Raw genomic sequence first — 26,832 nt, forward strand, 5'->3', positions numbered from 1 at the left:
GATAGTGGTAGTAATCATTTTTAGTGTTCTCTACTCCATTGAGAAGGCCTCCTCTCCCTTTCCTGTTCAGCAACATGAATATGCTGACAATGACAATGGCTCATGGTCCTGCTGTAAATCTTCCATCACTAGAAACACAAGTCTGAATATGGACCTTCCATAAGTGCAAACAAAGCAACAGCTTTCAGACTAGACCCTCTTTCCATACCTGGAAATTATTTTCAATATATGTAGTCTATTATCAACTACTGAATATTCAACAAACTTCATTAATTAAAGAGGAAGTGTATTAAGTCTGAAAAAATAACAGCTTATTCTGAGAACAAAGGTCATATTCAAAATATGACAGCAGAAAATAAAGTTCATATTTTAAAATCACAGATATAAAAGCTTAAAACATACTTTGTCTCCAAATCCTGATATAAACACTATATATATAGTGTATGTGTATATATATATAATCTATTAACTACTTACTATGCACCTGGTGCTCTATTAAGTTCTTAAAGGTATTCTTGATTCCCTGTGCAACTACCCTGAGATGTAGATTGTGTTAGCATGTCCATTTCATAAATGAATAAACTGAAAAAGAGAACTCAAGTCACCCAAAGTGAACAGCTAGCTTCCATTATGTGACACTGCTTCTTTCTAATGAAAGTCTTATCATATCCTATGTGTCCATCACTTTTCATATTACTGCTATTTCTAAAAATGTTTACCATTTTCTTTTCAAGACCAAAACCTTTCAGAATTTTCTCTATTGTTGAGCCATGACCCACTTTTGTGTCATGAAGAATTTCCCATACAGTGAGTGACAATGTGGTGTTCTCAACCATACAGGGAGTTCTTGCCTTGTGGCCTGAGGATGCCTACAAGGTGCAATACCCAAACGGTCCCACTAGGTTAGGTAAGCCCTGGCTGAGCAGGAAAAAGAGGTGACTAAGCAATGATGCGATTTTTCCTTTCCTCAAACAGGCAGAGTTTTCTCTCCCTTAAAGAGTGAGTACTTACAATTAAAAAATAATAATTTAAAAAATGAATGTTTATAAATGTATTACTATACAAAAGAGTTTTGGTGTTCTACACTAGGTACTTCTAAGTGTCTTCACTTTCATAAGTTCATTAATTTCCTGATTTCTCTTGATTAGCTCTAAGAGTTACATAAAGTATCCAATATTATACAGATACATATGATTTGTGAAAATTCTTGCAGCAAGTTTACCTTATATACCGTTTTTGGTCATGTAAGGTTGAGGGTGTCTCAAGCAATTTATCCAGAAGAAATTCTCTTAAAGCTTCAATCCGTGTTTCTACTTCAGCATAATCTATTTTCAAAACAGAAACATATACAGGATTTACAGAATGGAAATTTATAATCAAGTTAAGGAAAGCAGAACTGTGGTTGCCTTGAGAATTGACTGAGAAGAGACTCAAGGGAAGTTCCTGGAGAGATGAAAATGTTCTATCTAGGGTGTGGGTTACAGGGGTGTGTGCATTTTCTGTGCATTTCACTAAATGTAAATTAACTACAATAAAAATAAAATAAAGTTTTCTGAATCTTTAAGAGTTAGGACTTACAAACAAAAAAGCCCTCTCATATTTCTCCTAGTTGATAAGGTATTACCATAGGGCATTTTCTAGGCTTTTCTTATTGTTTTATTTTCTATACCTGGCATTAGAGGTTATTTCAAAAATTGTTTAGTTTACTTTAATGTAGGGATAGAATCCAAAAACATACTAATGTTTCTGAAGAGGAAAGATTAAATATAGGTTTCCATCTCTATAAAATATCTGTAATTGATTCTTTCCAATAAAATAAATTTTTAATAACATCGTGGTTAGTAAGGGGCAAAGAATGTATAAGAATAACCTATTCTATAATGCGGTTGCTCATTTCACTTCATCTTAGTAAGAAAAGCCATAGTTATTTTGAGGTAACTGTTTTACATTTTGAAAGAGCACCCTATAAACAAAAACTAAAATGCATGTAATATCCTTTGTACAATACATCCCACATTCTTCCTATAAAAGGAAAGATCTAAAAGCAATAGACAAATCTTACATTTCTTGAAAACTTGCACCTCCGTTCTCCCAAAGAGTGACTTGGCCTTTTCATAATCATTAATAACCACATCATAATCACCCTTAAAAAAAACATTTTGGAGACTGTCAGTAAAGTATAATGAAGACATTTGGTTAAGAAAAAAAATCTCAACAACTCTTTAGAATCTATGACATTTATAACCATAAGTACATACATATATACTTTACCTTTTGAATATTCCTTTCAATATTTAGAGGAAGGTTGAAAAGAAACTTAAATCGCTGAAGCACATTGAGGGCATTTCTAGTAGAATCTGCCTTGTCCTTTCGACCTAATACTTCTTGAAATAATGTGTCTGCAGTATTACTTGCCCCTATTTAAAAAACAATCAAACCAAGATAAAAAAAGGTGATTTTATTCATAAAATGTATAACTGGGCAAAAGAAAACAAAATGTTAGACTACTATTATAGCTTTACACTAAAACTCAATAGACTTTTTCAAAAGTTAGCTGTAAGGGAGTTCTTCATGGTTTGTTAAAATACAATTTCCATTTTGCCTGATAAATTTTTTCTTATGTTAAGAATGGTATCCAATTAAGCCCTGGCTGGCATAGCTCAGTGGATTGAGTGTGGGCCTGCGAACCACACAATCACGGTTCAATTTCCAGTCAGGGCACATGTCTGGGTTGCAGGCCAGTTCCCAGCAGGGGACTCATGAGAGGCAACCATACATTAATATTTCTCTCCTTCTCTCCATCCCTTCCTCTCTAAAGATAAATAAATAAAAAATCTTAAAAAAAAAGAATGGTATCCAATTAAAAATAAGCATGTTTACCAAGCCCACATAAATTTTCTCATATGAAAATACATTTATTTTTAGTCATTCTTCTAAATTTCATAGCAACCATGGGCCCTTAGGTTACTTCACAATCCAGATAAATTAAAATACACACATATATATACATATGTGCAAACACACATGCACTAAATTCCCTGAATTCCGTATTTATATATGTGGTAATATACAAAATAAGAAAAACACTTTTCAAAAAAGTTGTTCAAAAGAAATATTTTACTACCAATCCTATCTTTTGGTAAAATTATCTCTTTGTGTACCAGGCACAAAAAATTATATAAGCATTAAAATGGTAAATCTTTAACATATCATTAATGAATGTTTCTTGTATCAGCTAATTCTTATATTATACACAAACTAGACATTTTATATATTTCTTTAAACTAAAAGACCTCAAACTATATAAATTACTATAATAACAGTTGTTTTATCTAAAGTGAAATTTACTGTGGTCAAAAATTGTTAAACTTTTTCAACTTCTGAATTATTTTTAATTAGGCACAAGAAAACAGGAGAGAAAGAATAAACTGTTTTCCACTGTTTGATCACTGCACATAAAAGGTTTCTACATTATCTGGTCTAGTGACTATACTTTAAGCAAATATGAAAAAATTACCTCAATCTCACTGGGTGGCTTGCATGCCACATTCTCAACTCCACACAGTGGGTGGCTTGATTCTGTTAAAAGTCATCTTTATAACTAATTGTTTTATCTAAATATTGTTTAAATTCTGTTGAAATTTTAAAAGCCTGATATAAAGACTTTGTTTTGTCAAAACGGCTGCTTTTACCACATTCTAATTAATGTTGAATACTGAATTTCTGCTATAATATGAGAAAAACATACTCTCTTCTTCCCACCAAACGACACAACAGTGGCTGAATGAATCTGAAATCTGATTAGGGTTAAAACTTTTTCTTCAAAGAAAATTATTATTTGTGTGTCATATGAAAATATAATCTTCATGATCATAAATAAATTGATCCATGAAAGTGATTAAATATTTTTGAAAGGTTGATTACCTATGTGTGAGGTGTGGATACTAAATCCCTAAGCACTTATATATAATGAAGGAATTTAAAGCCAAACATACAAGAGTTCAAAACTAGATTTCTCTCATCTTATTTTAAAGATAATAAAATATACCAACTAACAATTTTAACTCCTCTGAAAAGTATGAAAACAAGTACAGGGAGAAAATCCACTTATAAGTAAATAAAATATAAACATTCCATGGAGAAAAATTTTAGGCAGAAATTTTAAACTATAAAATTATAATTTACATAGAAATATATGTATATATAGAGAATTTTAATTTCAGCACACAGAAAAATTATACATTATAAAATTATAATCTTAATTTATAGATAATCTCTGTCCAAAAGTTATTATTCTGTTGTGAATTCTACTACATTCACAATAAAATTTGGAGAGTTCATAACCAGACAATTATATCTAGTAATAAATAAGAGCAGTGAAACCAAGATATGGGCAAGCAGATAAAAACCATTAGCAGCTCACAAAATGCATTTTATGTCTTTATTCTCTAGGGTCACTAACAAAAATATGAAATTGGGTGGGAAGCACACAATGTTGCATTATAAAGTTGTACCTAAAATTTACATAATGTTATCAACCAATGTTACCCCAATAAATTAAAGTTTTTAAGAAAGAAAATGAAACTACTGAAATCAGCAGTGGTGTTCACATGGAGGGACACCACAAACAAGCCGTTAGGCATCGCATAACAATCCCTCTCAGCACCAATCCATCCACATCCTCACTCCACCTTCTTACACCTAAACAGCCAATTTTTATGGCAGTTGGCAGGGATTTGAACATTCAGGGTGTAATCACAGAACACATCTACCTGAATGACATGGCAATGAAAATTCTAACTTGGGCCATGCAGTTTACAGAACAAATCCTGATCTTAAAACTACTAGCCCTGAACAAGTCTAGACATAAAAATTGGTCTTTTTTCAACACCAGCTCACTGGAGAGTGGCTGTCATTGTCACAGTCACAGAGGTACCCCGAGCACTAATGGCAATGCTGCCATAATAACACTGTGGCTGCCACTGTTTAGTTGGGCTGACTGAACAATAAAATTTTCTTCAGTGTAAGATGGGACAAGGATGGGCATTGAAGATGTTATGCTAAGTAAACTAAGTCAGACACAGAGAAAGACAAATACTGCATGGTATCACTTACATATAGACTCTGAAATAGATGAACTCATAGAAACAGAGAGTAGAATGGTGGTTACCAGGGGCTGAGGGATGGGGGTGGAGAAAGTGGAGAGATGTTGATCAAAGGGTAAAAACTACCAGTAAGAGTACATTCTGGGGATCTAATTAATGATAACCATACTACATACTTGAAAGTTGCTAAGAGTAAATCTCAAATGTTCCCACCACAAAAAAGAAATGCAATTATGTGAAGTGATAAAGGTGTTAACACCAACGTGGTAATCACACTGCACTATACAAGTGCATCAAATCAGCACATTGCACACAATGTTATATGTCAATTATATCTCAATAAACCTGGAGGGAAAAGATGGGAAGAAAAATCACTGCAGTACTGCACACTAACCAATCAAACTCATTCCTTCTCATTCAGCTTATCCTTAACAATGAAAAAATATATAATTATGTCAGGAACTTGTATTATCTAGAAAAACTAGTCATGTAATTCTAATGCTGCCTTACAATTTCAACCATGCTTGTTTAAAGTAAACATGCTTTCTTTTCCTTCAAAGTGACCCTTATTCGTCCCTTTCACAGCACTGACACTTGAGACAGCATAATATGAAAGTGATTTTTAGCCTGTGGTTTCTGCTTGATGTGATTTGGGGAGATTGTGGGGAGGATGAAAGAATTACCCGCCACCCCACAACACAATCTATCCCAGGAATGGGCAAGTTCAATGAGATTAGGAAACCTTAAATTGCCTGGTAATTTAAGGTAACTTAAAAATGTATACTTAAATTCATAGCAAAACCAGGACCACAAAGAGATCTAACAACCTACTTACTGTATGAGTTGCAGTTTCTCTAAACAGATTCCAGAAAATGACAAGATAGGCTGCCATCTATAACATAATATTATATGAAATGTATCATTACCAATGGTTAATGCTTGTTTACAGAGTGATGCCCAATGGTGGAATTATAGAGCACCACATGAAGTATACAGAACAAAACTGTGGAGATGAGGGAAGAGCAGATATTGGTTCATACTGCTCACAAGAGCCAATTATCCCCATCTCTTTTCAATTCCCATTCAGCAATGTCAGGTTGGTAGCTTGAACACAACCAAGATGTGAGAATTTACACATTAGAAATGCTATTATTAGGATTAGTTCTCTTCTTTTTTTTTTTTCTTTTTCCTTTCTGGAATGCCAGTTCTTACACACTTACGATCATACCACCAAGTAAATGTCACTTCCTATTTTTACAAACTTCACTCTAGCTAATATTCCTTAGTGTTTCAACTTCTTGGTTTTATTTTAACTATACACATAGCACTTAGGGTGAAATCATTCACCCTGTTAATTCAACTACCACCTCTGTGCTGATGATTCCCAAATCTGTTATCTTAAGATATGCCTATTAGACTAACCTTTACATACACTTTTCACTAGACATAATTTTTTCTTAATAAATTCACCCATCACAAAGGAGTCCTCTATTCTGTGCCATGCCAAAGATTAATTTGTTTTCCTGGGGGAGATAACTTGGTGAATCAGCCCTCACTGTTTTATGGGGATCCTATGAGAGCATTTCTCGTGACATCCCAGCATCATCCTATGGGACCAACTTAGTCCCTGAGGAGAAACTCTGAAGATTTCCCTTTGAATGAACCCTGACAGCAAAGGGGGGCTTTAGGGGGATTTAAGCACAGGTATAGGACCCTCAGTTTAGGCAGATATTTTGGTCAGGCTTTGTCATGGAGGGCAGTGGAGAAAAGTTTACTGGATGGACAATGAACTCTCAGACCCTTAGTTTATCTGCCTTTGAGAGAGCTGAGGAAGCAGAATGAAGAGAATGAAGATATCATGGAGAGAAGAAAAACATTTTAGCATCTATGGGTCCCTCATAACCTAACAGGAGTTTTGAGAAGCCTTTGTGGGTGGCATAAAAACATACTAGAAATATACTGTTTTTGCACTTATTCTATGCTAGGTGCTTGTCTAAAAAGTTCATATTAATTATTCTGAAAACACGCATTAACTGTTGGTTCATTTAAATTTGTTCATGTCCCCATAAAACAAGACAAACACTATATTATACTGCAGGCAATTAAAGCACAGAGAGGTTCTTCAACTTGCCCACTGTGACACAGCTAGGAGGTACTGACAGCTAAACAGATATATTATTCATGGATATAACCTCATAAATTTCAAACTCAACATATTAATCCAACTGCATTATTTTCCTCTCTTCTCTTCCTGCCCCAAACCTACTCCTTCTTCCTCCATTTGTGGCAAGAAATCTGGAAGTCACCATCGATTACTTCATTTTTCTTCTTTTTATATCATCCAGTGACTGAATAATACCGCCTTTCTCATCTGCTTAGTATCTCCCATCTGCTATTCAATCTACCTCCATCACCTCTGCTTTGGCTAAGAGTCCTCAGCACTTTACTCTGACAACCATAACTTACACCTTGGCTTCTCTTCTTGTCTCTAGCTCCCTTCTAATTCATTGTCCATGCAAAGGGCAGAATGTTCTTTGAAAAATTCATAATATCACTCCCTTATTTAAAATCCCTTATTTAAAATCAATGGCTCAGTATTCAGGATAAAGACAAATCCCATGATACTACATACAAAGCTTAGCATGAGCAGATACTCTACCCAGCACCTTTGTCTCCTCTGCACACCAGCTAAGCTGGATCCAGACTCCTAGAATGTAGCCCATCTCCTTTCTGAAGCTGGTGCCTTCCTCCTCAATGCTGCTTGCTCTGCCTTGGACAAACTGTATCCACTTAGCTGCCCACCCAGCAACCTTTTCTTGTCTGGCTATTTCCTAGACCTCTTTTAAAACTCACATGACCAACCTACCCTCCCCTAATACGCTCTCTACTCCAAATTTCAATGAGATCCCCGCTGTGAAGGCTCCAGATGTATCCTGGAATTACCACCAGCAGTGTATTATAGCACAATTTAATCACCTGCTTTTTGTCTGTATTTTCTAGTAGTCTATACACTCTGAAAAGTAAAGCATTATCTTCGTAACCCTGTGATAGAACTAACATGTGCTCAATAAATGCTTACAGAGCAAGGACTAAAAAAGTCTACCTCTAAATAAGTGCTCAGTATTCTCTCTACTTAGAGAGGTGATACAGTATAGTACAAGCATCACTTTCCATGCTGCTTAGGACTACATAAATGACTGTGCAAACTGAAACCTGGTAATGATCTTTTTTTAAAGGTTTTATTTATATACCTTTTTAGAGAAGAGTAGGGAGGGAGAAAGAGATGGAGAGAAATATCAATGTGTGATTGCATCTTGTGGATCCCCTATTAGGAATCTGGCTCCCAACCCAGGCGTGTGTCCTGACTGGGAATTGAACCAAGGACCCTTTGGTTCACAGGCTAGCCCTCAATCCACTGAGCCACATCAGCCAGGGCTTACTTAATAATAATCTTGATCATCAATGGGAAAATAATGATTGTTCTGTGACTTAAAAATTTGTTGAAATATTAAAAACTGTTGGTAATAAATGAATAAGTTTATTCATTTAGCCCATTCAAAAGCCCTAACTGCCTAACTGGTGTGACTCAGTTGGTTGGGCATCATCTTGCAAAGCAAAACGTCACCAGTTCCGATTACCAGTCAGGGCACGTGGCTGGACTGTGGGTTCGGCCCCACTGATGCAAGTAGGAGAAGCAACCGGTCAGTGTTTCTCTCCCTCCCTTTCTCTGTCTCTTCCCCTCTCTCTAAAAATAAATAAAATATATTTTAAAAAATATTAAAAAGCTGTAAACTATTATTTATTTAGTATACTGTAACTTAAAATATTAGAAGCACTGAAAATTCAAATGCTCCCTTTAAAAAAAATTATCAAGATTACTTGCCTTGTTTTTTCCATCATAAAATTTATATGTATCAAGCACCTTTTCTATGCTTTGACAAATTATCACACTCCTTTCTAAGTTTATCCTTTGTACTTTCATGTCACACATTATCTGAGTGTTTTTTAGGTATTGTTTCCTATAAAACATCTTCAACTTTTTAGTCATACTTGCCTGACTTCCACCAATAAATTCATCAGCACTGAGTTTCTCTAGCTGCACAGCATGAGTCTCTAGGACAGCAGCATTGACTATAATCCTACCTCTTCTGTAACTCCAGTCATGTTAGATATGAATTTTATTTACAGTTATCACTTCTTGTTTCTTAATGCATTTTCATCTTTTGGGGCAATTGCCTCTTTTAATTATCCATTTCTATCATGTGAATTTATCTCTGGGAGACAAAAAGGCTGTACAATGGTAACACATGCAGCAAGCAATCACCACTTGATTCAGAAGAGACATATTTAGTAACAGATAACTTGCGTATCTGTTATTTACAGAGTGATCTATAGGCTGAAGAGCTAGCACCTGAGTTTGTACTTTATGCAATTATGGCAAATATATTGTGGTAACTAAAATTGGAACCATGTTGGTGAGGAACATGTATATTTACTGAACTGTGGCAACTGAAATTCAGGCATATCAAAACCATGCACAGAAAGGTCAGTCAGTAAAGTACAAATCTGAAGCCAGATCAAGATATAAATCCCAACTCTACCACTTACTACTTATGACCTTAGGTAAGTCATTTGATCTTTCTGGGCTTCAGTTTTTCCATCCTTAAAAGGGAGATAATAGTATAAACCTCACAGAATTATTGTGAGGACTAAATATAATGTCTGTCCAGAAGGTATCTAGCCATGTAACATGAAAAATATACACTTCTATGGCAGAAGATACACAACACAAAAAACACTGTACTTAGGACAATGATGCCTTAGTCCCCTTCAAAGTAGGCACCTTGGGACCTCACACAGTTCTCCAATTACCATCAGATTCCCTGTTTTTTTTCTGAATCTCCTCTATCATCTGAAATCTTTTCCCTTTCCAAGATGATTTTAGTTTTAGGAAAAGCCAGAAGTTGCAGAATGCCAAATCTGGGCTGTGAGAGGACTGAGTCGCCTGCGTGATTTGATGTTTTGACAAAAAACTCTGCATGAGAGGTGATGCATGAGTAAGTGCACTGTCATGATGAAGATGCCAATCACCAGTTGCCCAGAGCTGTGGCCTTGTGAATCAACCGAATAGTTTCTGTGGAGGAACATTCAAGCTTAATCCAAAATTTGATGAAGATTCATTACTCTACTTGCTCAGTCATTTTGAATGCGACAGACACATGGTACACATGGTCAATCAATGGCAACTACTCCCCTCACTGACTAGTCATCATTGTTTATGCATGTATATTCCAGTACACTTTCTTTGGCTGCCAGGTTACATTAATGTCCTGCAAACCGTTCTCATTAAATTAACAATGGCTGGACTTTTGCTGGACAAACATTTTATATATAGAATGTTTCTGACACTTATTGAACACTATGAATATTTTAGTTATTACCACACAACTGCTACTACAAATAATACATATACTGTATTGTTCATACCCACATTGTCTAATAAGGTAGCTACTAGCCACATGGGGCTATTCCAATTATATTAACTAAAATTAATAAAAATTAAAAATTCAATTCCTCAACAACACTAGCCACATTTCCATCATTGCAAAAGTTCTATTGCACAACACTGTTCTATACTCTTGGAATAGGTAAGAAAGTAGAGTTGGATATGTGAATTTGATATAAATATCATTTCATCACTGGCTTGAAATCAGGGAGAAATTATTAAGTTAAAAAGTAAATCTGAGAAATACATCAGTGAAAATAAAAGAATTTCAATGAAAGGCTTAAATACTGATAAATTCTGAATATCCATAAAATTTTAATTTATAAGCCCTGGCTGGATTGAGCACGGGCCTGTGAAGCAAAAGGTCATGGGTTCAATTCCTAGTCAGGACATATGTCTGGGTTGTGAGCCAGGTCCCCAGTAGGGAGAATGTGAGAAGAAACCACACAGTGATGTTTCTCTCCCTCTCTTTCTCCTTCCCTTCCCCTCTCTCTAAAAATAAATAAAATATATATTTAAAAATTTAATTTATAGTAAGAAAGGTTGCCCAACTTTTTTAAACTTTCATTTAAAATGACTCAAGATCCCTGGCTGGTGTGACTCAGAGGGCTGAGGGCTAGCCAGCAAACCAAAAAGTCACACTAGTTTGATTCCAAGTCAGGGCACATGCCTGGGTTGCAGATCAGGTCCCCTGTTGGGGGCACGTGAGAAGCAACTGTTCATTGTTTCTCTCGCACATTGATGTTTCTCTCCCTCTCTTTCTGCCCCCTTTCCCTTCTCTCTAAAAAATAAAGATCTTTAAAAAAATTAAAAAATAAAATAGCTCAAGAAAAATGAATATAAATAAATATAAATTTGTACATAATTAAAACATCAATAATAATCTAAGCAAACTACACTACAATTATATTAAACAATCCTTCCTTCCTTCTCAAAAGAAATACAATTTCCCATGTGACACAGTTTTTGAAGTGTAAGGTAATCCTGACACACTTGTCTGGGCAGAGGCCATGCCTGCAGTGCTGGAGCCACATCTCTTTCAGCTGCCTACCCTACACTGGGCTGAGCAGGATACTTCCAAACAATGAGTCTTCAATGAATGTTGCTCAAACTGAATTTGCAAAACCATATTATAAGGTAGTAAATATCAACATTTACTTGATAAAACTATTTCTTGAAAAAAGGGATTGTTACAACGAAATATAAGGAAAAAGTTAGACCAGAAAGTCTTGAAGGAGTCTCATAAAGAAACAACCATTTATGTCAGGGGTATGATACTCATTTTCTCTGGGGGCTATATCAGCCTTGCAGTTGCCTTCAAAGAGCCAAATGTAACTTTAGGACTGTATAAATGTAACTACTCCTTAACTAGGTGCAGGGAGCTTATCCCTGCCACCAAGTAGAAACAAGGTGCTGGGCCAGACAAAACAAGGTGGAGGGCCAGGTTCAGCCCATGGACCTTGTGTTTGCCACCTGTGCTTTATGTTATGCATAACTTTATTCAAAAAAGCAAACTTCAGTAGAAAGTCGGTATGACACATTTTAGAAAAGGTCTGTGGTTATAAAGGAATAGAAGTAAAATGATTTCCCTTATGAATTTATACCACAAAGTCAATTCTAGAAAATATCAGAGAACCCTATATTTATCAACAAATATTTACGAAAAAGCTCAATAAACTCTGTTCATGAAAATAAGCCAGAAGTGCAAAAACTAACTTAACATCACAGTCCTGCATTCAAAGAAATGCTAAAGATCCGATGTGATAGTTCTTAAATTTTTCAGTTATTCTTAACCATAATGTGAGAAAATCATATGCCATACTTATTTTAAAAGACAAGGAGATTCCTTTGGGCTTTACTGCTCCTTGTCAAATGTTTACCATATGTGTTAAAAAGGATGACTTACATTTAAGCCAGCCAATAATATTATAGTAAGAAGTGGTTCATCTGATGGGTTTCTTCCAAATCAGCATTGTAAGTGCCTGGGAGCCGCTATATAAGGAGAGGAGGATAGATTCTGAAATTTTGCATATGTGAGTTTCTCTTGGCCTACATTAAAAAAAAAATGTTTCAGAGTTAGAAACACTCCTAAATAGGCAGCTGCCTTAAATTTGTTTTGGAAAAAAAGCCAGGTATAAGTAAGTGATATTTAAACATCTGTTAGTTTAGTAGTTTATATAATTTGTGTTAACACTGGTAGATATTTGAAGATGCTTTTTCAGGTTTTTGGTCAACAAAAATCTTGGCTACTGTCTCAGTGCTTTTCTGTCTTTAGTGACGCCATTTATATACTAGTCTCTTTTAAAATGGCAAATTTTATTTGTTAAGAAGTATATTGGCTTGTTTTAAAATTATGATTTCTCATAAATAAAATACAAAACAACAACAAAAGAAAACCCAGGACATTCATTTTCAATGTTTTTTTTCCTGTAAGGCCACCTCTTTGTTTCTTTTTTACATTCTTTTTTTATTGTTGTTCAAGTACAATTGCCTCCATTTTCACTCCAGTATGCCTCCCTGCCCCACCATTCCCATCTCCCATGTCCAAATCAAAAGGCTTTGTCCATGAGTCCTTCATACATGTTCCTTAATGCCCCCCCACCATTATCCCCTATTATCCCTCTCCCTCCTTCTCTCTGGTTACTGTCAGTTGACCTAATCAAAACAAACAAGTAAGCAAAATACAACCAGAGATACTAAAATAAAGATCAATTTTTTTTCAAAGATTTTATTTATTTATTTTTAGAGGGAGAAGGGAGAGAGAAAGAGAGGGAGAGAAACATCAGTGTGTGGCTGCCTCTCATGTACTTCCTGCTGGGGACCTGGCCTGCAACCCAGGCATGTGCCCTGACTGGGAATCCAACCCATGATGCTTTGGTTCACAGACTAGCGCTCAATCCACTAAGCCACACCAGCCCGGGCCATTTTCAATGTTTTTATTCCTCTTTATGTTCATTAAAGCATTACTATTTAAAAATAAATACTAAAGTGCAACTTACTACCTTGTTCTGTGAAACCAGATCCAATAACTATGTCAAAGCTTATTATAAGGTCCATAAATAGTTTTGGGTAGTAGAATGAAACTCACGGTTCAGAACATTCTCCAGTTTTTGGGTCATGGAGCCTTCTACTTTTTCCGTTCCATCTGCTTCTAGCTTTTGATGGATGGCTAGAATAAAATGTCAAGTTAAAATTTAGGCTACTGAAATGGGTGGGAATAAATCACATAAAAATGATGTTTTTAAACAGCTTTTCAAAATGGTCATATTATTTTCACTGCTGAAAAGAAGCATAAATGTACAAAACCTCTTCATAAACTCAGGAAAGTAACCAGCAAACACCAGTCTAAATTATTCATAGCATCACACTATTAAATTAGTACATTATACCCATAATCACATGATCCTCAATGTTAAGTTGTAAAAAGAGTTGAATTACAAAAGAAAGGTGAGATTCAAGTACATAATATCTTTGATATTTGGCCACAGAAAAGTCATACTTATTTCTCAGTTCACCATCTGCAAAATACAAACAACTACAATTTGAAATCTATCCAACTAAAAATATTTAATTTCAGACTTGGTAAGGTCCGTACTATTCACATTCTATCCATTCTATAATTACTTCATTGGAAGTTCCCAAGAAATAGCTAATAACATAGACCAACACATAGATCCATTTGTGGATATACAAATTACACTGGAGAGTTTTTTGCTACTACTGATACATGTCTACATAATTATTATAAAGATTGTTAGAAAATCAATGATTTACATTCTATTATTTTTTAATCTTTATTTATTGATTTTAAGCCCTGACTGGTGTAGCTCAGTGGATTGAGCGCAGGTCTGCGAATCAGAGGATCGAGGTTCAATTCCCAGTCAGGGCACATGCCTGAGTTGCAGGCCAGTTCCCAGCAGAGAACACACTAGAGGCAACCATACATTGATGTTTCTCTCCCTTTCTCCTTCCCCTCTAAAGATAAATAAAATCTTTAAAAAAAATAAAATAAAATTGTATTTATTGATTTTAGAGAAAAAGAGGAAGGGAGAGTGGGAGAAAGAGAGAGACACATCTATTCGTTGTTCTGCTTATTAATGCATTCACTGGTTGACTCTTGTCTGTGTCCTGACAGGGAATTCAACCCACAACCTTAGCATATCAGGACAATGCTCTAACCAACTGAGATATTCATCCAGGACTAAGAGTTTATATTTTAAAATCGTCCTAATTAGCAAAGAGGAATCAAGAGTGAATTAAATAGAGTGAATCAAGCTTAGGTGAAGCACTTAGAAAATTTGCAAAACAAAATGACCAAACATACTTTCAAATTCAAATTTGCAATATAATAAAAAATAACAAAAATAGCAAGCCAAACATTAATTAAGTCATGACCATAAGTTAAACACTGCAAGTTTCTAAAGCATATTGCTCTTGTAAGAGGCCAATAATGTATGTTGTAATATTATTTCTTTTTCACAAATGGCAAACCCATCATAGCTCAGTGCAATTAAATAAATTGACCAAAGTAACAAAGCTAATCCCAAAATCTAAACTTAAGCAATCTGATCCCATAACAGGAAACTTCACCCCATACTGTCCACACTGCATGGGTAAGCAGCATCAATTGTCTAAGTCTGTTTCCGTACCTGTAAAATGAAAATAATAGATGTATTATGTCACTTGGGAACTACATTGAGCTGCAAATAAAAGGACTGTCTCAAAAATAGTAGCTGCTAGAACACTCAGAATTTTATTCTTTTACATAATTTGCTCTTGCAAAAACTTAAATGCAAGATGTGTAACTCCACAGACTTCATAGTCAATGTGCTGAAATTAATATTACTCTTATGATAGCTATTCTCATTCAAATAGAGCACCAAACTTTTTCCTGAAAGGAACTCACTGGTTCTGTCCCAACACCGCCAGCCACAGGTGGCAGATTTCTGAGGAAAGAAAAATCTAAGGAAAAAAAAGTGTATTTATTTAATAAATTACAATTTGTTTCCCTTGAATCATTGGTTAGAAAATTCTGGATCAAATTCAGTGCTTAAGTGCAATGTAAAAAATATTCTCAATGTGTCATACATCTATTTCTCTGCTTCTTTTAATTACTTTCTAATCCTGATCTTGTTTTTTAATATACTTCTTTTGGTAAAGCAACCTCTCATTTTGTTCAAAATTCCAAAATAAACTGCTTCTCTGCTGAATAAACACATTCACTGAAAAATAAATTTGGGGGAAAATCAGCCATTATATTATTAGTTGCCTTGGTTGACTCCGAAATTTTTTAAAAAAAGTTATTTCTTTAATGTTTCAAATTTGGATCACGTGATAATTGTAACAAAATGTTTGCAAATATCAATGCCTAAACGTAACTTGCACATGTTAAATGGAAAAAAGTCTCTATCTTGAAGGACATAAAAATGCCCAAATATTAAAAAGCAGAACAAGAAAGACTTCCACATTTGACACAAGCAAATCTGCTCACTCTATTTATTTAAATGTTGCTGTGACTATCTGAAAGTCTCGGTTGTAAAAAAACACTTAACACTCATGGCATTTTACTAAGCAGACACATGCTGTTTTGTCTGTGGCATTAAGACACCTTACAGTAGCCCTGCTTCAAATGTTACTTTTCTAAGTGAAAATAGCATTAAAGGAAATCATGCTTCCACATTTTCAATTGCTAACAAAACCCATTACTTAGCAACAGGTCAAGAGGAGGTGAGCCTGGCTCCCTGAACTCAGTTTAAGCTCTTTTTTGCTGATAAAGCAGCTTCCTGCTTCATCATCACTACAGGAGAACAAGTGTCAAGCTGTCAGCCAAGTATGAGGACCAAGAGACATAGGGAACTGATAAATGCAATCCTAGTTACCAGAAAATTAAACCAAATAACCAGTGTCTGGTTCACCTGAACTTTCATTGTCTCTGAAAACATTTTTAAATAGTATAATTCAGTACCTATTTTCTGTACAGAAAATAAGTAGCATAGACAGTAGATAGAAAATAGATGGGGGGGGCAAGAATAGCATGGGAAATATAGAATCTAAAGGACTTGAGACACATGGTCATAAACTAAAGGGGGGGTAAGGTGGGGATGGGGGGGTAGGGTGGAGGGGAATGAAAGGGGGAATAGAACAACTGTAACAGCATAATCAATAATAAAATTTAAAAAAATAAATAAAAATAAATACATTGAAAAAATAGTATAATTCAATAAGCACTTTGGTTCATGATCAAAGGTTTGTCATTGTTTCTAATCTATTGAAATGTGAAGTAATGGTACACTATAAACTTATATCTTGGAAACAAAAAATTAAGTATACAAAAGTTCTACTTAAAAAATTCAGAGTTACAGAAAGACTGCCTAACTATTCACTGAAATGACTCAACTTTTTAAACTCTCTAGTAAAATGTAGGCATCAAATATGCAAATTTCAATAAAAATATTATTTTTTGTCCTTGCATTTATATAAGCCATTATTAAATGAGGCATTAAGAAATGATGTGTGTGGGGAGCAGTATCTATCAGGATTCAGTGAAGATACACCGAAGATACACTCTAACCACTATATCATTGCTAGCCTATGTGATGTGACAATATTCAAACTAGGTCAGAGACTGACAAACTGTTTATACAAAGAACCAGACAGTAAATATTTAAGGCTTTGTAGGTCACTGAAGTCTACAATGTAGGTCATTGTATAGGGCCTCCATACAATGTTTTTCTTCTCTCATTTTTTCTTTTTCTAAAAACAGCTCTTGAAAAACAGCCATATTTAGTTCCTGGGCCTGTACAAGGATAGGCTAAGGCCTAATTTGGCCCATGTGCAAAACTGTGAGCATAATACTCACTAATAAAAAAAACTAAGAAAGGTTAGGGCAAAATGTATTAATAATTTAAATTTAAAAAGAGCTTTTCAAACACTTCATTTCTACCTCTTATTCTGCCAATTTTTTTTATGAGTGGCTAAACACATATAAATTAATATATAAATATCAAACATACTTAAATTGTTTAAGTAATCTGTGGATCCTTTCCACCTCAGTTATATTGGAAAAAATAAATAACATAATTGCAACTACTACATAGAGGAATAATAGGGAAAAAGGAGTCTCGCTTAGATAAATGGATTTTATATAACCATATCTGCTTACATTATCTTCATACATCAATATTGAATTGGCCAAAAAGTTTGTTTAGTTTTTTCCATACAATGACTCTAGTACTGCTTAGTTGTCTTTAACTTCAATGGAAACAATTTTGTTACACTGCATTATGAAAGCTGTCATTATCAGTATGCATTAAAAAAATTATCAAAATTAGTGAATATTTGTACAGCCATTTTAATATTGAAAATAAAAAAAGATACGTAACTGGTATGCTTTATTATCTCAAGAAAGGTAAAAATGCAACTGAAATGCAAAAATAGATAAGCACAGTGTATGAAGAAAGTGTTGTAACTGATCAAATATGTCCAAAGTGGTTTGCAAAGTTCCTTGGTACTAATTACATTTTGGCCGAACAGTTCTTTGCTGTGAGGCTGACTTATGCATTGGAAGATGTTTAGTAACTGTTCTGGCCTCTACCCACTAAAAGCCAAGTGGGAAATAGCCGGCATACTCAAAATATCCAAATCAATAGTTATTGGTGAAAATGAAAAAAGTGTATTTTATTTTACAGGAAAAAAACCTAAAACTAAATGACTTATTGGCCAACCCAAAAGATAGTAACAACAGAATGTGCCAAAAAACTCAATAAGGCTCACATCGCCTGGAGTAGCAGCAATAAAAGTAACAAGGAAGGGAAGACCAACCATGTATTGAACAACATGTGTTTAGTTACTTTGCTTTGGCCTCTTTATTCTGGAATTTTTTAGTATATTGTAAAAAGAAATAATTCACACAGTTGGCCCATAGCTGTCCTCAAAGAGTAGTAATAATGCTGGACTTGCCACTAAAAACAAATGACAGTACAGGTGACAAGTCTAAGGAACAGTCAGGGACTGGTCACTGAAACAAAGGTAAAAATCAGTAGCACTGAGGAAGTAGAAAGGCTTCTAATTATAGGAAACTGGTGGCCATGGCAATGGCGAATGCACCTGAGCCCTGGTTCAGAAAAAGACAGGGACAAGGCGGCACACAGGAGCCAGACCCCTCAGATTGGCTTTCTGAGCCGACTGGGAACCAGACCTGCATTATAAGACGGCTTTGAGGCTTGCTTCTACAAAGACCCCCTCACCCTAAGTTAAGGCAGCAAATATTTAATGCATATCTTTGAAGTAACTTCCTAAAGTCTGTGCTAAACCTCTTGAGGATGAAGTGTAAACAGTTCAACCCCTTTTTCCCTTGCATTTGCTACATCCTTTTGTTACCCAAAAGAAGCAATCAGCACCATCCTTTTCTTCGTTATCCTTAAAAGGTAATCACCTAAAGCAAACCTAAGCATAATGAATGAGAACCTTCATTGATGTAATGCTCCCAGAAAGCAAAAAAAGCCTGTCCAGACAAGGGTCCCAGTGCTCTCTCCATGCTGTCCCTTTTCTCCACCGGACTTCTGCAGTCTGTGTGAATTTGTTCGTCTCATTCACAACACCGTGGACACCACTGGCCGGAATCTGAATCATCTAATGTTATAAACAAGCTCCACAAATACCAGAATGTCCAGGGAGGACTGCTCTGAGCATGAGCTGGAAAAAAACCATGGCTCATCAAGACTTCCAGGGAGTGGTAGGGTATGGCAGAGTGACAGCCATGGAAAAGTGAAGTATGATGCTGGGACTATTTTTTTAGGATATAGTAATGAAAAAACTATACTAAACACACTGAGATTAGCACAGGCAGATTAGTTATGCCAGAAAAACTTATGAAATTGTTTATTACTATTGTTATTGTTCTTCAAGTACAATTGTTTCCATTTTCCTCCCACCACTCTCTCCCGCCCCGGATCCATCCCCCAACTTTCCACCCTCAATGATACCCCCCTCTGGCTTTATCCGTGGATACTTTATACATGTTCTGTGATGGTCATCCACCTTCTTTCCCCTCCCACTCCCCCCTCTGGTTATTCTCAGTTTGTCCTTTATTTCAATGTCTCTGGTTATATTTTGCTTCCTTATTTCTTTTGATTAGGTTGCATGTAAGGGTGAGACTGTATGGTATTTGTCTTTCACTGCCTGGCCTATTTCATTTACCATAATGCATTCCAGTTCTACCCATGCTGTCCCAAAGGGTAGGAAAATCCTTCTTTCTTTCCACTGCATGGTATTGTATTGTATAAATATGCCACAGTTTTTCATCCACTCATTTACTGATGAATACATAAGTTGCTTGTAGCACTTGTACTGCAAATATTGCTGCTATGAACAATGGGTCCATTAGGTTCTTTGGAATTGGTGTTCCAGGATTCTTAGGGTATAATTCCAGCAATGGAATTACCAAGTCAAAAGTAGTTCCATTTTTTGATTTCTGAGCAAATTACATACTGTTTTCCACAATGGCTACACGAGTCTGCATCCTCCTCCTCAACAGTGTACTAACGTTCCTTTTTCTCCAAAATCTCATGAGACCTTATTGTTTGTTGATTTGTTTACAATGGCCATTCTCACCATTGTTAAGTACTATCTCATTGTGGTTTTAATTTACATCTCTCTGATGGCTTGTGATGCTGAGCATCCTTTTACATATCTCTGGACCCTCTCTATGTCCTCCTTAGAAAAGTGTCTGTTTAGGTCGTTTGCCCATTTAATTGGATTGTTTGTCTTCCAGTAGTAGAGTCATGTGAGTTATGTATTTTGGAAACCAAACCCTTGTCCCAGGTACCACTGTCAAATATATTTTCCCATGCATTTTGTTGCCTTTTCATTTTGCTTCTACTTTCATTAGCTGTGCAGAAGCTTTTTATTTTGATGTACTCCCATTTGTTTATTCTTTCCTTTATATTCCTTGCTCTAGGGAACATAACGGTGAAAATATGGCTGCATGGAATATCTGAGATTTTCCAACCTATGTTCTCCTGAAGGACTTTTATGGTGTCACAACTTATATTTAAGTCTTTTACCCACCTTGAATTTATTTCTGTGTATGATGTAAGTTGGTGATTGTTTCATTTTTCTGCATGTAACTGTCCAACTCTCACAACACCATTTGTTGAAGAGGCTTTTTTTACTCCATTTTATGTTGCTGTCCCCTTTGTTGAATATTAATTGACCATCTCCATGGGTTTATTTCTGGATTCTCCATTCTGTTCCATTGATTTGTGTGTCTATTCTTATGCCAGTGCCAGACTGTTTTGATTACTGTGGCCTTGTAATACAATTTGATATCAGGTACTGTGATCCCTCCTAATTTGTTTTTCTTTCTCAAAATTGCTGCAGTTACTGAGGACCATTTATGGTTCCATATAAATTTATGATCTGTTCTATATCTCTGAATATGTCATTGGTATTTTAATAGGGATTGTTTTGAATCTACAAATTCCTTTGGGTAGTATGGACATTCTGATGATGTTAATTTCTCCAGTCCATAAACATGGCCTATGCTTCCATTTATTTGTGTCTTCCTTAATCTCTTTCTTCAGTGTTCTGTAGTTTTCTGAATACAGGTGATTTATCTCTGTAGTGAGGTTTATTCCTAGGTACTTTATTTTTACCATTGCCATAGCAAATGGGATATTTTTTCCTGATTTCTGTTGCTGCTATTTCATTGCAGGTGTACAAAAATGCCTTCAATTTCTGAATCTTGACATTGTATCCTGCTGTTTTGCAAAATTCATTTACTAGGTCAAACAGTTTTTTGCTGGAGTCTATAGGGTTTTCTATGTCATCTGCAAATGACGACAGTTTTAATTCATCATTTCCCATTTGTATGGAGTTCCGTTTCTTGAATGATCACTATTGGAAAGAAAAGTTTCAGTATATGCTTAATAGAAGTGGTAAAAGCAGACATCCTGTCTTGTTCCTAACCTTAGTGGGAAAGGTTTTAGTTTTTTCCCATTAAGTATGATGTTGGCTGTAGGTCTCTCACATATGGCCTTTATTATGTTGAACAATGCTCCTTCTATTCCCACTTTGCTGAGTGTTTTTATCATAAATGGGTGCTGTACCTTACCAAATGCTTTTTCTGCACCTATTGATAAGATCATGTGATTTTTGTCTCTGCTTTTGTTTATGTGATGTATTACATTTACTGATTTGCGAATACTGAACCATCCTTGCATCTCTGGGATAAATCCCATTTGGTTATGGTGTATGACCTTTTTAATGTGTTGTTGGATGCGGTTGGCCAATATTTTGTTGAGGATTTTAGCATCTATGTTCATCAGTGATATTGGCCTTAAGTTTTCTTTCTTTGTTGTGTCGTTATCTGGTTTTGGAATTAGGATGATGCTGACTTCATAAAAAGAGTTTGGGAGTCTTCTATCATTTTAGATTTTTTGGAATAGTCTGTGAAAGATCAGGGTTAGCTCTTCCTTAAATGCTTTGTAGAATTCTCTTGTGAAACCATCTAGTTCAGCACTTTTGTGTGTGGGGAATTTCTTGATTACTCCTTCAATTTCATCTGCTGTTATTGGTCTGTTCGGGCTTTCTGCTGCTTCTTCATTGAGTTTTGGAAGATTATATTTTTCTCTAGGGTTATTATGAGTTCATTCTCATTTGTTACCAGAAGTTTTTTGGTTCATTCCCTAAATTCATTCTTGACCCATTTATTGTTTAATGGTATTGCTATTCAATATCCATGAATTTGAATGTTTTTGAGATTTTCCTTCAGGTTGGTTTCTATTTTCAGGCCCTTGTGGTCCAAGAAAATGACTGATATAATTTCAATTCTCTTGAATTTGTTGCGGTTACTTTTATGTCCTATCACATAGTCCATCTTTGAATCTGTTCCATGCGTATTTTAAAAGAATGTGTATTTTGCTTTTTGGGGATGAAAGGTCACCTATATATCAGTTAAGTCCATTTTATCTATGGCATTGTTCAGTGCCACAATACTCTTGATAAAATTTTGTTTGGAAGATCTATCCATTGTAGACAGTGGGGTATTAAAATCCCTTAGTATAACTGTATGGTTGTCTATATCTTTCTTGAAGTTCTCCATTTTTTTCCTTATATATTTGGATGCTCTTATGTTGAATGCATATGTGTTTATGATGTTTGTCATTTTGACAGATTCTTTCCTTGATTATAATAAAGTGTCCTTCTGTGACCTTTTTACAGCCTTTGTTATGAAGTCTATTTTGTCTTATATAAGTATTGCTACACCAGCTTTTTCCCTATGCACTTACTTGGAATATATTTTTCCAACCCTTAGGTTTTAGTCTGTATAGGTCTTTTGTTCTGAGGTGGGTCTCTTGTAGATAGCCTAATATGCAAGTCATGTTTTCTTACCCATCCAGCTACTCTATGTGTTTTTATTGGAGAATTTAATCTATTTACATTTAAGGTTATTACTGATAGGTACTTATTCTCCCCTTCCACCCATTGTACCTGCGTTCCTCTCTCACTCTTTTCCTCTTCTTAAAGCAGTCCATTTAGCACATCTTGCAGTGCTGGTTTGGTAGAGGTGTATTCTTTCAGCCTTCTTTTGTTTGGGAAACTCCTTATTTGGCTTTGCATTTTAATGACAGCCCTGCTGGGTAGAGCAGTCTTTGTTGCAGTCCTTTGCTTTTCATTACTTGGAATATTTCTTACTATTGCCTCTGGCTTGTAGTGTGCCCATTGAGAAATCAGCTTCTAGCCTTATCAGAGTTCACTTGTATGTTATTGTGTCTCCTTGCTGCCTTTAACATTCTCTGTCTTTAAAATTTGATATTTTAATATGATGTGTCTTGGAACAGACCTCTTTAGGTTCACCTTGATTGGGACCCCCTGTGCTTCCTGAACTTGCATGGCTTTTTCCCTCTCCAGATTCAGAAAGTTTTCTGTCATTATTTTTTCAAACAGGGTTTCTATTTCCTGCTCCTCTTCTTCTCCTTCTGGTATTCCTATGATTCAAATGTTGTTGCATTTCATGTTGTCTTGCAGTTCCCTTAAACTATCTTCATATATTTTTAGTCTTTTTTCATGCCGCTGCTCTGCCTGGGAATTTTTCCTACCTCATCTTCTAGACCACTAATTCATTCTTCTCCTTCCTCCAGTTTGCTTGTATTTCCTTCATGTGTATTTTTATTTCAGAAATTTTGTTCTTGATTTCTTCCTGGTTCTTATTTATAATTTCTATTTCCCTTTTCATACTGTCCTACTTCCCAGTCAGTTCCTTGTAGTTGTGTGTGAGTTCCTTGAGCATCCTTATCATCATTCTTTTGAAGTCTGTATCTGATAGTTTGCTTGCCTACATTTCATTTAGCTGTTTTACTGGGGAATCTTTCATTACTTTCAATTGCATGTTCTTTCTTTGTCTCACCATTTAGGTGACTCTGTTTGTTTCTGTGATTCCAGATGCTCTGCTTTGCCAGCTGTCTTTGTAGGAAGAAATTCTGTGGTCGGAGTTTTGTGGGACTCAATGGTGTAGTTTCTTTGATCTCCTTGTCAGGATGCTCTAGGGTTGTCCTTTCTTCCATTTGTGTGGGCTGTCTTGTTGTATTTGGGCTTTACCTGTTGGTGGTTCCTTTGTTGGTGTGTTCTCCCCTCTGGCAGGTTTACTGGTAGTCACAACTCCCATCTTGTGTTTTATGCTGTGGTACAGGTATTGGTAAACAAAGCAGTATTATCAGACAACAAAACCCATGCTAGCAAAAATAACCCCCCTACAACATTGGCAGTCTCAACCACAACTGAACTAAGATTAATAAAAATCAAGAGAGATTGTGAGAGGACTTCTGCCAAGATGGAGGCCTAGGTGGAAACACTTTGCCTTCTCGCACAACCAAATCTAAAAACAACAAAGTTATAGCAACAATAAATGCAGCCAAACTACAGAAAATCAAACTATATGGAAGTCTGACAACAACAAACCCTTCAGCCAAACAGGTAAGAAGGGCAGAGCCAACAGCAGAGCGGGGTCAGGCAGGAGAGACCCACCAAACCCACCAGGGCGTGCGACCCAGGCGCACTGGCAGCCTTGGGTGAATCCCAGGTGTGGAGTAGCAGGCAGACCCACTGATGGCTGACTGCAGTCACACATTCCCATGCAGATAAACTGTAAACCAGTGAAAGAGTGAGCAGTGAAATGGACCACCCAGGCCCCAGCAGCAGGAAGTGGCAGAGGGGACCACAATTGTCCCTCTCTGACCCCGCCCCCACAACAATGTCACACACCAGCTACATGGGCAGCCCCGCCCTGGTGAACATTTAAGGTTCTGCTCCTCATATGTAAGAGGCACGAACAGATCAAAACACGGCTCAAGAACAACTCAGAGCCCCAGAGCCAATAAATCTAAGCAATGAAGAAATAACCGAACTTTCAGATGCACAGTTCAAAACACTGGTGATCAGGATGCTCACAGAATTGGTTGATGTTAGTCACAAATTACAGGAACAAATGAAGGCTGAACTAATTGAAATGAAGGGAAATGCACAGGAAACTAATAGTGATGGGAAGAAAACTGGGACTCAAATCAATGGAGTGGACCAGAAGGAAGAAAAAAATGACTAAACAGAAAAATATGAAGAAACAAGAATTCAAAAAAATGAGAAGAGGCATTCCTAGGAACCTCCAGTACATCTTTAAACATTCCAACATCAGAATTATAAGGTACCAGAAGGGGAAGAGGAAGAGCAACAAGTGGAAAACTTATTTGAACAAATAATAAAGAAGAACTTCCTTAATCTGGCAAAGGAAATAGACTTCCAGGAAATCCGGGAAGCTCAGAGAGTCCCAAAGAAGTTGGACCCAAGAAGGAACACACCAAGGCACATCATAATTATATTAGCCAAGATTAAAATGAAGGAGAGAATCCTAGAAGCAGCAAGAGAGAAGGGGACAGTCACCTACAAAGGAGTGCCCATCAGACTGTCAGCAGATATCTCAAAAGAAACCTTACAGGCAAGAAGGAGCTGGAAAGAAGTATTCCAAGTCATGAAATCCAAAGACCTACATCCAAGATTGATCTATCCAGCAAAATTTTCATTTAGAATGGAAGGACAGATAAAGTGCTTCTCAGATAAGGTCAAATTCAAGGAGTTCATCATCACCAAGCCCTTATTTTATGAAATGTTAAAGGGACTTATCTAAGAAAAAGAAGATAAAAAAGATGAACAGTGAAAGGACAGCAAACTCAAAGTTATTAAGAACCACACCTAAAACAAAAGCAAACCAAGAGGACCGCTAGATCAGGAGTGAACCACAGAAATGAAGATCATATGGAGGGTTAGCAACATGGGAGTGGGAGAAGGAGAAGGGGGAAGAAGGTACAGAAAAGAAGTAGCATAGACAGTAGATAGAAAATAGATAGGGGGAGGGTAAGAATAGTAGGGGAAATATAGAATCTAAAGAACTTGAGACAAGTGGTCATAAACTAAAGGGGGGAGTGATGGGAGAAGGGGTGTGCAGGGTGGAGGGGAATGAAGGACAAAAATAGAACTGTAATGGCATAATCAATAAAATATATTTTAAAAAAAGAGATTGTGGATATTGTAAGACATGACAAAGGGAACATGAGATGAATAAAAAAGAGGAAAACATTGTTGTGTGGTAAGGAGGAGAAATTGTAAGAATTGGGATAGATGAAGAAACAGAGAGAGCAAAATTTCAATGTAAGTAAAACACAAAAGAGCAATGGCAATGATGGGGTAAGAAGAGGATGAGTATACTATGAGGCTTAAAGTAAGACTGAAAACATATTGGACCAACAGGAACAAAACCGCAGAAAAGCCACAGCAGGATTGATAGCAACAACAGCTAAATGAAGTTTAATAAGGGTAGAACAAGAATAAGAATATTGTAGAAAAGCAAAAAGTGAATATGAGATGTCTACAGTAAAAAAAAATGATTTTGAGAGGATGGGGGAATCAAGCTACTAAGAATAAGGAATAAAACCCAGGTTGAGAGTGGGGGGGGAGAAAATAATGGTGAGGGGAGAAAACAATGAAATAAAATTTCTCACTCAACTGATCAAGGACAGGGCAAAGGCAAAAAGGAGTAAGACAGTGGGAGTGTATTCTATGGGATTTAAAGTAGAAACAAGTGGTGAACAAATAGGAGTACCTTTGGAAAAGTACAGCAACAACCACGATATTTCACCTGACTAGCCGCTGTTTATAAAAGGTGAAAGAGAA

General features: G+C 36.0%; 1 protein-coding gene across 5 annotated transcripts in view; it reads right to left on the minus strand.

Annotated features, from left to right (window-relative positions):
* The window catches only part of EXOC2 (exocyst complex component 2), a 272,371-nt gene that overhangs the window by 134,753 nt on the left and 110,786 nt on the right, over nucleotides 1–26,832 (minus strand). For 4 of the 5 annotated variants that reach the window (XM_053672552.1, XM_037142694.2, XM_053672550.1 and 1 more), the window contains 4 exons: nucleotides 13,700–13,780; nucleotides 2,272–2,417; nucleotides 2,063–2,144; nucleotides 1,223–1,325 (listed from right to left, as the gene is read on the minus strand). In XM_053672552.1, the coding sequence (XP_053528527.1) occupies nucleotides 1,223–1,325; nucleotides 2,063–2,144; nucleotides 2,272–2,417; nucleotides 13,700–13,780 (412 nt within the window). The remainder of the gene's footprint in view (nucleotides 1–1,222; nucleotides 1,326–2,062; nucleotides 2,145–2,271; nucleotides 2,418–13,699; nucleotides 13,781–26,832) is intronic. The other variant, XM_053672553.1, reaches the window with a different exon arrangement.

This window comes from Artibeus jamaicensis, unplaced genomic scaffold, assembly GCF_021234435.1.
Source record: "Artibeus jamaicensis isolate MK-2021 breed Jamaican fruit bat unplaced genomic scaffold, CSHL_Jam_final contig_769, whole genome shotgun sequence".
Taxonomy (NCBI): Eukaryota; Metazoa; Chordata; class Mammalia; order Chiroptera; family Phyllostomidae; genus Artibeus; species Artibeus jamaicensis.